This window comes from Macaca nemestrina, chromosome 13 (assembly GCF_043159975.1).
Source record: "Macaca nemestrina isolate mMacNem1 chromosome 13, mMacNem.hap1, whole genome shotgun sequence".
Taxonomy (NCBI): domain Eukaryota; kingdom Metazoa; phylum Chordata; class Mammalia; order Primates; family Cercopithecidae; genus Macaca; species Macaca nemestrina.
The window spans coordinates 68,907,627-68,923,246 of NC_092137.1; the positions used below are offsets into that span (position 1 = coordinate 68,907,627).

General features: G+C 47.7%; 1 protein-coding gene across 1 annotated transcript; it reads left to right on the plus strand.

Moving 5' to 3' along the window:
- The first annotated feature begins 788 nt into the window (after positions 1-788).
- On the plus strand, positions 789-15,049 carry LOC105465190 (prokineticin receptor 1). The gene is made up of 3 exons (XM_011713464.2): positions 789-966; positions 2,792-3,436; positions 11,856-15,049. The coding sequence occupies exons 2-3, from the start codon at positions 2,952-2,954 to the stop codon at positions 12,550-12,552; spliced, it is 1,182 nt and encodes a 393-aa protein (XP_011711766.1). The 5' UTR covers positions 789-966; positions 2,792-2,951; the 3' UTR covers positions 12,553-15,049.
- Positions 15,050-15,620: the final 571 nt, after the last annotated feature.

Sequence of the window (15,620 nt, forward strand, 5' to 3'; positions counted from 1 at the left end):
TGTGTGTCCCTGCTTTCAATAGTTTGGGGTTACATACCTTGGAGTGGGATTGCGGGACTGTATGCCTCATTTTTTGAGGAATCTATGGGCTTGTAAAGGTAAACTGTGCTCTGTAAGTCAGCGCTGTCCGTCCCAGTCTTCTGAGCAGACATCCCTGGGCGGGGGTCCTTCCTCTCTCCAGTGTGCTACCCCGCCCCCTTGTTTGCTCTCTAGAAAGCACTTCTCTGAGCCTCTTTTACGGAGAGGTAGGGCAGCTGGCAACGAAGATTGCCTTGGTGTCCAGTCAGGCTGGCCCAGGGGACCAGGTGGGGGTCGGCCCCTGCGTGTCCCCTGAGGAGGTGTGTGGACAGCGGGGGAGGCTCCTCGGTCCTTTGCAAGCTCGCGGCTGAGTGGGGCCGTATCCACCCACTCAGACGGCGCTGGGCTGCCAAGGTGAGCCGCCGAGGAGCCCGGTGCCCCGAGGCGGGCACAGCCGCCCCGCATGGGTGCCCCCGGCTCGGGGTTGACGCAGAACCCTGCCCGGAGCCCCAGCGGCCCCGTTCCCGCCCCGGGCGGCCGTTTCGAAGCCTGAACCCGGCAACGCGCCGCCCGCCTGGCCCGGCTCCCTCCCGCGCGTCCTCGTCGCGAGCGGCAGCCTGGGCGCTCCGGACACTCCCGTCCAGGGCCATCCCGGCCTCCGCAGCCCCGCTGGCCCGGGCGACCCCCGACACGCCTCGCCTGGAGCCCGCACCTTGGCGCCCCACGGCCACCGGAGGCGGGGACAGGGAGTCCGGGGCGGGCCGGGCCGGGGGATCTGCAGCGGCGGCGCGAGCGTAACTCCCCAGCCAGAGCCGGGAGAGCCCCGAGCAGAGGAGGAAGGGAGCGGGGACCTGCCCTCCGCCTGCCGGCTTCTGGGAGAAGCGTCTCCTGTTACGGCCCCGGAATAAGAAACCTGGACCTTGCCCGCTGGGCTCCGCGATGCCGCAGGTACAGAGCCCGCCCTCCCGGGGAGGATGCTCCAGGGACCCCGCGCTCCACCGCCTGCGGCCGTGGGGCGCGGGGGCTTCTGAGTGAAGAGGGGGCTTTGCAAGGGATTCATTCCTGTGCGTTTCTTCAGGAGAGCCAGGCTTCCCCTCCTCTGTCCTTAGGGGAAGCCGCCCAGGCTCCAGGGGGAAAGTTGGGAGCAGGCGGGGGACTTGTCAGCAGGGGTTTGTGAGAGAGGCTCCCAGAGATCGAGAGGTCACCAGGTGGGGGTAGGACTGGGGTTCCTCTCTGAACGGTGAGAATAAAGGAGAAAAGACGGCTGGACATTCATCCTTAATCTCGTGACGCCCTCCTCTCCACCCCCGAAGTTTCTATATTCTTTGCTTTTAAACACTACTTTGAGCCTTCAGGTAGCATGCTTGTAGGGGTACCCCTCCAGGAGTGGCATGCCCCTGTGAGCCACGGGGCCTGCAAGGAGTGGGGCCTGTCCCGCCTGGGCTCCAAGCCTGCCCACCTCCTTCTTTTCGGCTGAGTTCTGCTTCTCCTCCTTGACAGGGGCAGAGGGCAAGGGCTGAGCCAAACAGAATTGAGAGCTCAGAGGAAGGAAAAAATCAGGGGAAGGAGTTGGGAAAGAGAGGCAAGGAGAGGCAGCAGTGGGGCTGAGTCTCGCTGGGGCACAGAGGGACTTTAACCCTGGCCCCAAGAAGACAGGCTCCAGATGTTTTGGCTTGGAGGAATATGGAGAGCAGGCTTTCCTGGGGGTGGGGAGGTCGGGTCCTGGGCATCTTCCTCATCCCCCTTTCCCAGGAAACTCAGGCTTGCATTCTTCCCTCTGTTCTCCTGACATTTGTTTTAGGGTGCTCTCCAGACCTCAGCTCTCCTTCTATGTCCCACTTGCTGGTCTGATGTCTTCAGGGTTTGGGAGGGACTGCAGGGAGAGGGCAGGGGATAGGGAGACTCTGGCTGCCTCCCTGTCCTCACCAGGGCAGCTGACACTCCCCGAGACCCCTCACCCCTGCCCCATTATGTGGTGTGGTGGAGTCCCTGTACCAGGATTTCGCTCCTCTTCCTTGCAGCTGACGGAGGAGGCCTGAGAGCTCAGTAGTAACTCCTTGCAGTTCTAGGGTGTAACGCTCTCCTCCAGGGAGCTCCAGGCTGTGCAGACATTATTGATCTCCTGCCTGGCAGATGTTGAACCTCTGAGTGTTTAAGCTATTTACCTCTGGACACTCAACCAGCCAAGGAAAAATTTTGCTCTAGAGTCCCCATTCTCATCACTTGGTTAGTCACAGGTTGTGACTTTACCCTACAGCTTCTGCCTGGGGACAGACCTTCATAAATGCTGTTTCCAGTTTCTAGGGTCACAGCAGGTTCTGATGTGGGAACACGAAGTCCAGCAAAGAGAGAGGAAGGTGGCTGTTCTATGGCTCGTGATTTTAGAGCCATGTTTTGCCAGAAGAGCAAGGAGAGCAGACAGGCTTGTCTGAAAGCCCTCCCTCTTAAAGAGCATTTAAAGTAATTTCTTACTCTTCAGCCTCCCCACACTCCCAACTTTTGTCCTTGAGAAAAGGTGCAACATTTCTGAGTCTTCAGTGGAATAGAAATCAACTGAGCCAGTGCTTGATTGTCTCTATAGCAATCCACCCTTCCCTATGTTCAATGCATGTGGTTTTCCTTCATTTTCTCCCATTGGTTCCTTTATTTCTACTCCATCACCCTATATTCACTCTGGGCAGGTAGCTAATATATCTGCTTAGGTTACAGAGTGGTTTTAAATTTGGCCAGCTTTACTCCAACATGTAGCCAACTGTTTGTATGTCTTTCAAAGGTTTAGAATGGAGCTCAGACACCATACCCCAAAGATGCTGGCAGAGACATTCTGACTCATTAATGGAGAGCTGGCTGATAGCAGAGAGGGGTGATATCAGCCTTGTAGACATTGCTCCGGGGAATTCTGAGCAGTGTTGCTCACAGCACCACCTGGCCAGATGGAGACCACCATGGGGTTCATGGATGACAATGCCACCAACACCTCCACCAGCTTCCTTTCTGCGCTCAACCCTCATGGAGCCCATGCCGCTTCCTTCCCATTCAACTTCAGCTATGGTGACTATGATATGCCTTTGGATGAAGATGAGGATGTGACCAATTCCCGGACGTTCTTTGCTGCCAAGATTGTCATTGGGATGGCCCTGGTGGGCATCATGCTGGTCTGTGGCATTGGCAACTTCGTCTTTATCGCTGCTCTGGTCCGCTACAAGAAACTGCGCAATCTCACCAACCTGCTCATCGCCAACCTGGCCATCTCGGATTTCCTGGTGGCCATTGTCTGCTGCCCCTTTGAGATGGACTACTATGTGGTGCGCCAGCTCTCCTGGGAGCACGGCCACATCCTGTGCACCTCTGTCAACTACCTGCGCACTGTCTCTCTCTATGTCTCCACCAATGCCCTGCTGGCCATTGCCATTGACAGGTGAGTGCAGCAGCAGTGGGGGCAACAAAGGCGGTCAGGGAGGAAGGAGCATTGGAATTGCCCCCTCCTGTACTGCAGTTGCAGATTGATGAGAGGTGTCTCTATTCACCCTAGATGTAGATGCATGGGGGACTCAAAAGCTTGCCCATTGACTGACAGTGAGAAGAGTTCTCCTTTTCCAGCTTTGTTCAGAGAGAAGGCAGCAGAGCCCTCTAGAGTTGGGTGATGGGAAGCTTTTGGTCTCCCCTGCTATGGATGTTTTCCTAGATGTTATACCTTTCAAGGTCTAGAGTAGACAGGTAAGAGGAGATACTGAGGAACACTTTAAGCTCCAGGCAGTTACCTCTTGAGTCAACTTGGAAATCTTGAAGGAGGTTTCTATCTCATCAAGACTTCCTCTACTAACATATGACCTTCTAGCATCATCTGTTTTTAAATAAGATTCAAGAATTTGTGGCTGGCTGTGGTAAATAGTTCAAGCCTATAATCCCAGCACTTTGGGAGGCCGAGGCAGGAGAAACATTTGAGGCCAGGAGTTCGAGACCAGCGTGGGTAACATATCCAGACCTCATCTTTTGAAAAAATAAAAAAATTAGCTGGGTGTGGTGGTGAGTGCTTATAGTCCTAGCTAGTTGGGAGGCTGAGGCAGGAGGATGACTTGAGCCCAGGAGTTCCAGGCTGCAGTGAGCTATGTTCATGCCACTGCACTCCAGCCTGGGTGACAGAGGGAGACCTTGTCTCTAAAAAATAAATAAATAAATAAATAAAAAAGATTGAAGGATTTGTTTTGAAAAGAAAAAGAGAACATATGCTTATTTACTTTTCGTTGTTGCATTAATCACTTTGTACCTTTTAGTCCATTTGCACAGATAGTGCAGAAGAACTGTTTCTGGTGATCACAAATAAAATCAGGAAGAGCAGCCCCTGCATGCCTTCCTTCAACTTAGTCTCTTCCTTTAGTGTAAACTTGTGCTAATGGGCCAGGCTGGTCTTTGTTCCTTGGGGGACAATCTTTGCTAGCTCCTCTGCCCACAGTTGGACTGTCATTACAAAGCACCTGGTTACAGTCTAGAGACAATTACCCCGAGGATCAAATCAGGCCTCTGTGTACTTGGATCTGAACAGCCTGTCTCTGTCCCTTAACCCAGAGAGCCTGAGGCATACATGCTCTCCCTGTTCTCTGGCCTCGGGGATCTGAGGGAGTTTGACCTGGCCCTCACAGTCAGGACGCTGTTCCAGAGAGGAGCACAGCTAAGAAGGCTTGTTTTCTGAGACCACAGGCAGGGCGAGCAGGGGTGAGATGACCGAAAAGGATAACCTGAGAAAAGGGGGTTGCCAAGGAGCCTCTGTCTGTAAAACCGCCGAGGGGTGGAACCTCTGCCTCCCTTCTCCAGGGAAGGACATCGGGGAGTTAGCAGCGTACATAGCCCTTGGTCTGTCCCCGTAGATCCTTGCAGAACGCTACTTCTCCTTGGCCACATTCCCTCCACTGAATCACAGAGTCCCGCGGCTTTTCATTTACCTGGGCAAGGACCCCAGGTGAACCCACAGAAGGAGCAGGAGGAGAGCAGTCAAGTAGAGTATCTGCCTCCTAGGTTCCCTTCAGAGCTGCCAAGGAAGAGCTCCAGGGACTTTGTCTCTGAACTTTTCTGAAAATAGAAGCCACCACCTTCTCTCTTAGCCCATGAACAGGACAAAGCATACAGAGTCATTTCCTGAAGTTTCATACTAGCAAGAAACTACATGTGCTCAGCTACTAAAAGTGGGGTAGAGTGCCTCCTGTGGAGTGGGACCCTACTCCCTGGATGAGATCCATTTTACCACTTGTACGGAGTAACAATGGTAGGAGGAAGTAGCTTCAAGGGGAAAGGAAGCCAGGATACACTAAGGGGCATTGGGTTATTTGGAACATGTAAGACTGATATCGATGTCAACCAGTCAGTCTCCATCTACTGAAATTCTTCAAGCTCATAACCTCCTTTCATACCAAACCGAGCTTGTCTGAAATACTGCAAGCTTTTCTCTTGCAGTGTGTTTACACAACGGAAATTAGATACAATAAGAAAGATGAATTAGAAAACATGCTTTGCACCGTGGCGGCTGCTATGGTTGATTGGGGTTATGACTGGAAGCTTGTACCCAGACCTCGAGGAAAGCACCGTGGGCCTTCACGGGGCTGCCCAGTGGTCTTGGCGGATGAACGGCTGCTCCAATGCCCATTTTTTTATTGATGTTTGTGATCTTTTCTTCAATTATTCTTATTTGTATGTGTTGTTACCATCTAATTGTGGTCTAGGAATCATTAATTTTTCTCTGGTCTCATGTGTTGTTCAGGATTTGATCAGTTGGGAGCAACTAATTTTTATCTCGGTTTATAACAAATACACTTAGTTGTAAAAATGCCTTTATTTTTGTTTAATGAAACTTCTGTAGCCATGTTAGCAGTTATTCTGCCTGGGTTTAAATTCTGGCTGTATTGTGTGTTGGGTCTTCTGTTAGTTATTTGGCCTCTCTCTGCCTCCATTTTATCGCCTATAAAATGAGGATAAAAAGAAAGCCTATTGTATTGGGTTGCTTTGAGGATTAAATGAAATGATATATTTAATTGCTTAGAACAATATTTAAAACAGTAAGCAATAAATAAACAGTGGATGTGATAATGCTTAATTCTTAAATTAACCCTTATAGGAACGTCTACAGCAAAAAAGCAGATTAATGAACATTTCTGATACACTAACCCCTTTGTTTTCGTTGAAATTATTGTTTTTATTATGTGGTTTTTAAAAAATACAAGATTTCTACAAAATGCTAGAACAAAACTATTTATCATCTACCTGCTTGTATTTATTTATATTATTGGTTCCATTGTTCTCCCAGGCATCTAGCCTAGAAGAAAGTCTCCTTTGCCCCGGCTGCTCTCCCTTCTTCACCAGCATTCATTCAACTTCCAGGTCTTGGCAATACCCATTTGTTCATTAGGGCTGGTATCCTAGTCTCCTCTTGGTCTTCCTGCCTTCAGTGTTTCTTGGATCTCCCCATCTGTCGACTCGACTCCTCTGACAATCCATCCGAAGCTTTCATTCATTCATTCATTTAAACAATGCATTTTTATAGAGTAACTATGATGTGACAGATGCTATTGCAAGCACTGGAGATACGACAGTGAACAAGACAAAAAAACTCCTTGCTTTCCTGGAGCTTATACCCAAGGGATAGAGAGAGATCCAGTCAGGCAAACAAAAGAGGAAGGTAATTTCAGAAGCAAGAAATACTCTGAACAAAAAGCAAGCACACATGTGAAATGTTGAGAGTGACTCTAGGTGGGACCTATTCTAGGTGAGTAGTCAAGAGAAGGGTCTCCGAGGAGTGGCCTTTGAACTGGCTTATGAATGATGCAGGGGGAAACAGCCTGCCTTGGGAAGACAGGGAGCAAGCATCCCAGACAAGGTGGATTGTAAGTGCAAAGCCCCAGAGGCAGGAACAAACCAGACGGGTTCTATGAACAGAGGAACAGAGAGAAGGCCCCATGTGGGCCGAGGGAAGTAAGCAAGGCTGCAGCCAAATTAATCTTCTATCTTGTACATGTCTCCCCTCTCTTGCTTAAAAGACCTCTAATAACTCCATTGTCTACAAAGTATGGCTCAAACCCTTTCATCTGTTCTTCCAAACTTTTATTATCTAGCCCCAGACTGCTTCCCGGTCTCATGGTTAAACACATTTATGTCCTGTTTCCCCCAAAAATGTTGCAATCTTTGTAAGAACTGTCACCATGGCTTTTTATATTTAAAAAAATTTTTTTTAGAGATGGGATCTTGCTATGCTGCCCAGGCTAGTCTTGAACTAGTCTCAAGTGATTCTTGTACCCCTGCCTCCCAAAGTGTTGGGATTACAGGTGTGAGCCACTGTGTCCAGCCAACTTTTTACATGTCTATTCACCCAGTGCCAGGCACTCGATGAGGGTGAAATTGCACAAAAACCCTATTAGGTGCCCAGAATTCACAGACAGCAAAAGGTTATAAAAGAAGTAAGACACAATCACAGCTCTTGAGAGGCTGACCATCTGGAGTTGCAGGTAGGATGGGACCAGGGAGAAGTAGCACTTACAAAACAGTTAAAGAATAAGTAAAGGATAAATTTGAAGGAAAATTTAGAGAAGAGTAAGATCATTATGTACCAGAGTAGTCAGAGGAGGCTTCATGCAGGAGGTGGACTTCTAAGTGTCCTTCAACAAATGAAGATCAACAAAGGAGAGACAAGTTTTCCCAAGAGAGTGAGTAAAACAGTGTTCGGAAAAGCCTAGAGGTGGGAATGCCTGAGGTGAGTTTGAGGTACCTTAGAGAGGGATGTCGGGCGTGGGTAAGAAACAGAAGGACAATAGAGATCGGAAAGAATAGGATCTATTTCAGAAGGTCTCAACGGCTAGGCAGAGGGAGTCAGACCTGAGGGAAGCAGGAAACTAAAAAAGATCATGAGGCCAGCTGCGATGGCTCATGCCCGTAATCCTAGCACTTTGGGAACCCTAGGCAGGTAGATCCCTTGAGCTCAGGGTTCGAGATCAGCCTGGGCAACACAGAGAGATCCTGTCTCTACAAAAAAACACTAATGTGGATTTAATAAGATTAACAGTGACTAATGTGAATTTAATAGGGTTTGTAAGTGCTAGTTCTCCCTGGTCCCATCCTACCTGCAACTCCAGATGGTCAGCCCCTCAAGAGCTGTGATTGTGTCTTACTTCTTTTATAACCTTTTACTGTCTGTGAATTTACCAGGCATGGTGGCATGTGCCTGTAGTCCCAGCTACTCTGGAGGCTGGGGTGGGAGGAACCACTGGGCCCAGGAGATAGAGGCTGCAGTGAGCTGTTGTGCCACTGCACTCCAGCCAGCTTGGGTGACAGAGCAATACCCTGTCTTAAAAAAACATGCATCATGAGAGACCTCTGCCCGAGCCACAGGTCTGGGTTTCCTTTTAATGTGTAGACACTAAGATCCCACAGCATGTGGGGGCTCCAGGGAATTTCTCTTTTACCCAGAATGCTGAGGAAACTGGCCAGTCTATGTACCTGTGAAGAAGCTCTCTTCTTCTGTCTTGATGAAGCTAAGGCCTGAATAATCTTGCCCAACCTTAGGAAGCACAGAAGCCTCCTGGTGAGCTCATTAGTCAGGGCCACTGGCCTGACGATTGGGTTGTGTTATCTCTGCCCATCCCATGACTAGCCTAGTAGCTGCTGGGACCACTGTTACCATGATTTGATCCGGGACTTGGTCCTGGGAAGAGAGACAGAGCCCAAATACTTCTTTTCCAGCCCATTGTTATCACAATTATTGCCTGGACCATCTCTTTGTCTAGCAGCTTTTATTCCTTGTTCTCTGGGAACTGTTAGCTCTACGTGAATCTGGACCTAAGCCACTGTAGTGGCAGACACACAGGGCAAGCCAAGGACATACTCATAAGCAGAGAAAAGCGGCTGCCGCATGTCAGACCCCTTTTTGGAACACCAATAGTTAGAAACCAACTGTGATGGAGAGGAAAGAGGAGAAGGGCTGCTGGGATGCCAGGAAGGCAAGAGGAGGGGGCATCGTTTGCTCTTGGCTGAAAAAAGGAGGAGGTAAAAAGCATTCAGAGAGGCCACTGGATTTGCAGAAAGATGTGGGTCTGAGTCATTGTTCTGTTGATATCTAGTTGTGTGGCTTTTTGGCAGGTTAACTTCCCCAAGCCTCAGTTTTCTCATCTATAAAGTGGACATCGTCACTGTCTTACTTATTTAATAGGGTTAGAATTATCTAGTGAAAAAGTGGATTTGAAAATGCGCTGTAAATTGTAAACTTCTTTATAAACATAAGCAAACATAGCATTACTAGTGCTAGAGGTCTGGAGTTCTGGTCCTAGCATTGACAATGCTGATGGAAATCCTTGAAACAGTTTTCCGCAATTTGCCTATTTGTAAATATATCAGGAATGCCTCCCGCACAGCTCATGGCACTAATCCTGGGGATGGAGTTGGGGTGATGTCAGAGAGACTCAGAATGAAATAACTATCTGATAGGTAGTCACAGATTACCCTGGAGATTAGTTTTGATGTATAGAGTTTATCCTATAAAATAGAAAGTAGGAGAGGACTTGCAAATCGAGTATTTGCCAATAACAGGTAAAGGAAAATTGCTGTGTATACAGAATAGCTCTGGGAAAAAATACATTTTAAAATGTTAGTAATTCCTTGTATATTAATAGCTTACTGTTGCTATGTGCAGTCTCTCATTGGAGCCTCATAGTATCTAGGTAATATTCCTATTTTCTAGATGAGGGAAGTGAACCTATAGGGATAAGAAAAATGACTCAGATTCATAGAGCAACTTTCTGGCAAACCTGGGATTAGACTTGTGGTCTTCTGAGTCTTAGGTCGGTGTTCTCTCCCATATGTTTATTGAGAACACACTCTGTCTGAAGCATCAGAAAGGCTTAGGTAGCTACTATCGGGAAAAGGAATGGAATTATGTGGTGAAAATTCTTATAGGGAATAAATATGAAATAGGAAATTTCTTTGTCAGAGTAATCAGCAGAATGTGGCGGGGCAGGCAGAGAGCAATGGAGCCAATGAGAGCAGAAGGTCTAAACTCTCCATTTTCATTGTGAGTCAGGGCTAGTTTGAGGCTCTGGTTACATCAGGAGCACTGCGGTCTTAATGAAGGGCTCACTCTCGTGCATTGACAATGGCATTGCCCACACCCTGCAGACATTTCCCTTTTTACTTCTGGCACTTGGGAGATTGGCTAGAGTGCCAGGGATGGCAGTCAGCGGGTGTCCAGAGTGGGCACAACCCATCCTACTTCATCTAACCTCTGGGGGCTAGAAGAGAGCTGGAGGCTTACTCCTGCCAACTCTCTAAAGGATGCTCAATAGGCTTGAGTGCCCAGGCTGTGAGGGAGGGACAGAAAAGAGCAGAAATACAATCAGGAAAAAAAAAAAAAAGTAAGAATGAACCTCTCTTCAAATCAAAATTCCAAGAAAGATGACTTCATAAGGATTGGTTTCAAAGGAAACAGAGCTGGTTTGGCCTTCCTTCAGGCCCTGGTCACATTTGCTCTGGGCTCTACCTGGGATAAGTTCTGGACACGTGAGACCGTGTTTGTTTCTAGTGTTGACCAATCAATCCCCTCCCACTTCACTCCCCATCTCTCTCTTTCCCCAACTTCCACCCGCTGCCAGCCACAGGATATCTTCCAGGAAACCAGAGCTCTCTGCATAAGCTGTGTGCATTCTCTCTGGGAAAGAGGCTATCAGCTCTCATGCCGCACAATGACTCACATCCCCCCTAGAAAGGGCTCTCTCTGTTTCTGGACCACTGCGGTAACAGCAATGTGGGTTTTCTTTTTCTTTTTTTTTTTTTTTTTGAAAGGACAAAAGCAGTGTCTTTTCACTGTCTGATGCTTTGCGGTTAAAAAAAAATACATTCGTGTATATTCTCAATTGATTTTCACATCAACTCTGTGAGGTAGGGTTAAATGTTTTCTATCAAGGAAGGGTCCTGTGGTCTGTGACCTTGAGAAAGTCATTCCTCTCTCACTGCCTTCCATTTTTCCACCTGAAATTGAGACACATGGCCACAAGCTTTTCCTCCTCTGCATGCAAAGCAACAGTTTTTAGAATGTGGAATGAAGAAAAACCTTTGCCCACTGTTTCCATTGGAAAGGGCAGATTCTCCCAACTCTTTGAATTATCTTGCCCTTTTAGCTCTAAACTGAGAGGTAATTAGAATGAACAGCCCAAGAACAGGAAGGAGCTGGGAACAGTGCCAGGCTAGAAACCGATGGGAGGAATTATTATATTTAATACTAATTGTTATCATTTTGAGTACATATTAGGTTTAAAACTGTGCCAGGCACAGTGCATACATTATCACATTTAATATTTAACAGCCAACAAAACTTTTGCAGATAAGGAAACTAAGGGTCAGAGTGCATCAACAAAACTTGGCTGAGGTTGCACAGCTAATTAGAGATGACCCTGGGGTTTGCTTCAAGTTGGCCTTTTGCAGAAGCCCATGTACCAGTGGGAGTTTCCTCCACACATACCATTTGGTTGCTCCTTAGACTGTTGTAAAATGAAATAGCAGATTCGCTTGAGCCCAAGGGTTTGAGACTAGCCTGGGCAGCGTATGGAGACTCTGCCTCTACAAAAAATAATGAAAAAAATTAGCGCGGGTGGTGCATTGCACCTCTAGTCCCAGCTACTTGGGAGGCTGAGGTGGGAGGATTGCTTGGGCCTAGGAGTTCGAGGCTGCAGTGAGCTATGATCATACCACTGCACTCACTGCACTCCAGCCTGGGTGACAGAGCAAAACTCTGTTTCAAAAAAAAAAAAAAAAAATTATCCAGCACTTGTTTCTCACAGTGGCTGCCTCCACTTGTGTTCTTGCCCTAGGTATCTGGCTATTGTCCACCCGCTGAGACCACGGATGAAGTGCCAAACAGCCACTGGCCTGATTGCCTTGGTGTGGACGGTGTCCATCCTGATCGCCATCCCTTCCGCCTACTTCACCACCGAGACGGTCCTCGTCATTGTCAGGAGCCAGGAAAAGATCTTCTGCGGCCAGATCTGGCCTGTTGACCAGCAGCTGTACTACAAGTCCTACTTCCTCTTTATCTTTGGCATTGAGTTCGTGGGCCCCGTGTTCACCATGACCCTGTGCTATGCCAGGATCTCCCGGGAGCTCTGGTTCAAGGCGGTCCCTGGATTCCAGACCGAGCAGATCCGCAAGAGGCTGCGCTGCCGCAGGAAGACGGTCCTGGTGCTTATGTGCATCCTCACCGCCTACGTGCTGTGCTGGGCGCCCTTCTACGGCTTCACCATCGTGCGTGACTTCTTCCCCACCGTGTTCGTGAAGGAGAAGCACTACCTCACTGCCTTCTACATCGTCGAGTGCATCGCCATGAGCAACAGCATGATCAACACCCTGTGCTTCGTGACAGTCAAGAACAACACCGCCAAGTACTTCAAAAAGATCATGCTGCTCCACTGGAAGGCTTCTTACAATGGCGGTAAGTCCAGTGCAGACCTGGACCTCAAGACAATCGGGATGCCTGCCACTGAAGAGGTGGACTGCATCAGACTAAAATAACCCCCTGGACTTTGCAAAGTTTAAGCACAAGGCAGGGTCCTGCGGACACTGACTAGTGTGCTTGGATGCACATCAACCTGGGACTTTTTGTTTGCGGCAGAGGGCAGAGTAAATGGACCACTCTGTGAACCATGTTTTCAAGGAGCTCAGAGTTTCTACAATGCATGTGACCAGACACTATCAACAGTGGCATTTGTTGAATGTCTAATTTGCACACCAGTAGGTGCTGGTAAGACTTATATATGCTGATGACATTAGTTGGCAAAATGAAATTGGAATTAAACAGAGGAAAATGTTGTGGTGTAGATAGAAATAAGGGAGTTCCCACAAAAGAACTGGAGTAGGTATCTAGGATTGCAGTACATGTGCTCGCAGTGTGAGGGTATCTCTGGGCCATCCACCTACTCATCACACACCGATCCGGCCCATCTCTGGGAATATTCTTCAGCTGGAGTTCATGCCTAACATTTGCAAGACTGGAGCGAGAATATGAAAGAGACTCTAAGCTCCTTGTGCAGCCCTTCTCCTCTCATCTCTCATGGCGAGGGGCCTTGCATGCATGTATTCATGGTCAAGTTCTGTGCAAACTCTTCCTCCCACACTGCTCTATGGCCACCCTCAGGCCCAGAGGTCTGCACATAGGTGGTAAGGCTCTTCATCAGAAGGACTGGCTTGGGGAAGAAGACACATAGACCCTGGATGCCATTTGGACGGGAATTACGGGTTCTGGGTACCTGGAGTAAGTCTAGAGGGGGAAGCCTGGATTCAGGGTAGGCATGTCCCCCGGTTCCATGGACTTTTTGCCTTCAGTGAGGAGGGAGATGCAAGTGGAGGAGAGTTAAAACAGGAAGGCAAAACTGGAAACATGCGGGGCTCAGTGCGGTTCAGGTGCGGCAGGGGCTCAGGCTCTCCAGGTATACAGATGACACTGTTTCCACCTGTTATTTCGTTTGGACCAATTACACTTCCCCTAAGTCCTTCCCTTCCCTCTCATGCCTCCATGCTTATGAAGCATAGAATCTTTGAAAATGGACACAGTACCACCTGGATATGGCCTTCATTCATTTTTCTGTTTTCACCAGCTCTCAAATGTGAGTGATGAAGAGTTCCCTCCTAACCAGACAGCATGGTAAGGTATCCTCATTGATATGATTTGAGGGCAAGATATCCTTATTACTGGCCCCTGAATCCATCCTAGTCTTTGTTCCTTTGGATTAAGACTTGCTTTGCTTCTAAAATAGGGCTCCTCTTAGGAGGGATAAGCCACACATTTCTAGTCCTCAGTGGGAATGAAGTCATGTGATTCAGTGGCAGAGGATGCAGGTCAGATGCATCTTCCAGAAGTCTGTGCCGCCCTGAGCACCCAGGAAAGAAGGGGACATACAGACGGGTAGTGTTAGACCAAACAGTGAGCTTCAGTGACCCCACAGGTTGTTGAAGACTCATCCCACTTTCTAACCTGCCTCCTTTGTTTGATGTTTTGAATTTTGGAGTTTGGTATTTTGGAGCTGGAAGATCTGAGAGACAGACTTGAGTCTGTCAACTGTGTAGCCCTGGGCAAAGCCTCTCCGAGGGGACAAAGGTAACACCTGTGATACCTTCTGACCGAGTGGCTATGAGAAGCCAATGAGACAATACGTGGGAGATACCTTCAACCACACAAGTTGTCAAAAGGATGGACTAGGAACTGTGTGTAGTGCGCCTGGACAAGAAAAACCTCTTACCTTCGCTTGTGTATCCAGAAACCTGGGCGTCTCCACTTTTATTTTTCTTTGTGTAAATTATTCCTTTGCGCTTCTTAACAGTGCTGTATGCATTATGTGCCTAATAACATGGCTGTGCAAACAAGGTCATGAGATTTGCTCATAGATGCATAAAGGAAAGGGTGGCGAGTCTCCGGTTAGAAGATGAGTTTAGGGTTTTGGAAACTCCAGAATCGGAGTATCTTTGTGATCCTGGAAGTGCTGATCATCTTCCCATGCCTGTTCGCAGCCAGCATGAATCTGGGCAATGGGATCGTTGTTTCTCAGTCTGGTTTTCTTCTCACGAGTGTGTAGAGCTAGAGCGTGGACTTGTCTTTTTCTTATTTAACTCTAGAGCAGCACACCTACAAGGTTTTTTAAGTGGCATGTGTGACATGTTCCCCTCCAAATATAGTCAACTCCTTATTTTGGGCAGCAAAGTTTATTTTGTATAGTTACTTTATTTCCCTGAAAGACACATTACAAAAATCTATTTATTTCTTCTATTAGATCACCCAATAGACTTACCCTACAATTTAATCATAATTTAATCATAATGCTCTTGGAGAATAAAATTAATTAAAATATTAGCCTAAACCAAATATGCATTGGAAGGCCATTTTTGTTTTTTATATAAAATCATATATTGCATTCTAAAATCTGGAAGGTTAGCTTTTGGATTAAAAAGTTAAAAATGATATAATTTATTGCATTATGTCCATCCCTTTCATTAAGAATGCTAAACAAGAGTTGATTGTATTAAACAGGAGGTTTTTTTTTTTGTTTTTTTTTTTTTTTTTTTTTTGAGACGGAGTCTTGCTCTGTAGCCCGGGCTGGAGTGCAGTGGCCGGATCTCAGCTCACTGCAAGCTCCGCCTCCCGGGTTTGCGCCATTCTCCTGCCTCAGCCTCCTGAGTAGCTGGGACTACAGGCGCCCGCCACCTCGCCCGGCTAGTTTTTTGTATTTTTAGTAGAGACGGGGTTTCACCGTGTTAGCCAGGATGGTCTCGATCTTAAACAGGAGGTTTTTATATGCGACAACCAAATCCCCCTCTGCTTTTCAGCCTAAAATGTATCAATTTTTCACTCAACTGTCTGTAATGCTTCCAAATATCAGTGTGTGCTTGTAATTTTATAGTGAATGAGAGTGTTGTGTTGTTATCAAGTGAAATGAAAATACCTGTATATATAGAAAATCATGGAGCGTCATGTCCTGTGTGTTCCACCTCCTTTCCTATCCTTTTCCCAGTTGTAGTGACATGGTTCTTTAAGTGAACACTAAGTAGTTTCCATGATCATATGATTTGTGAGATCAGTGCTAACTCAT

Coding starts and splice junctions, on each gene's coding strand:
- LOC105465190 (XM_011713464.2), top strand. CDS start 2,952: ATGGAGACCACCATGGGGTTCATGGATGACAATGCCACCAACACCTCC. Junction 3,437..11,855: donor CTGGCCATTGCCATTGACAG/GTGAGTGCAGCA, acceptor TTCTTGCCCTAG/GTATCTGGCTATTGTCCACC.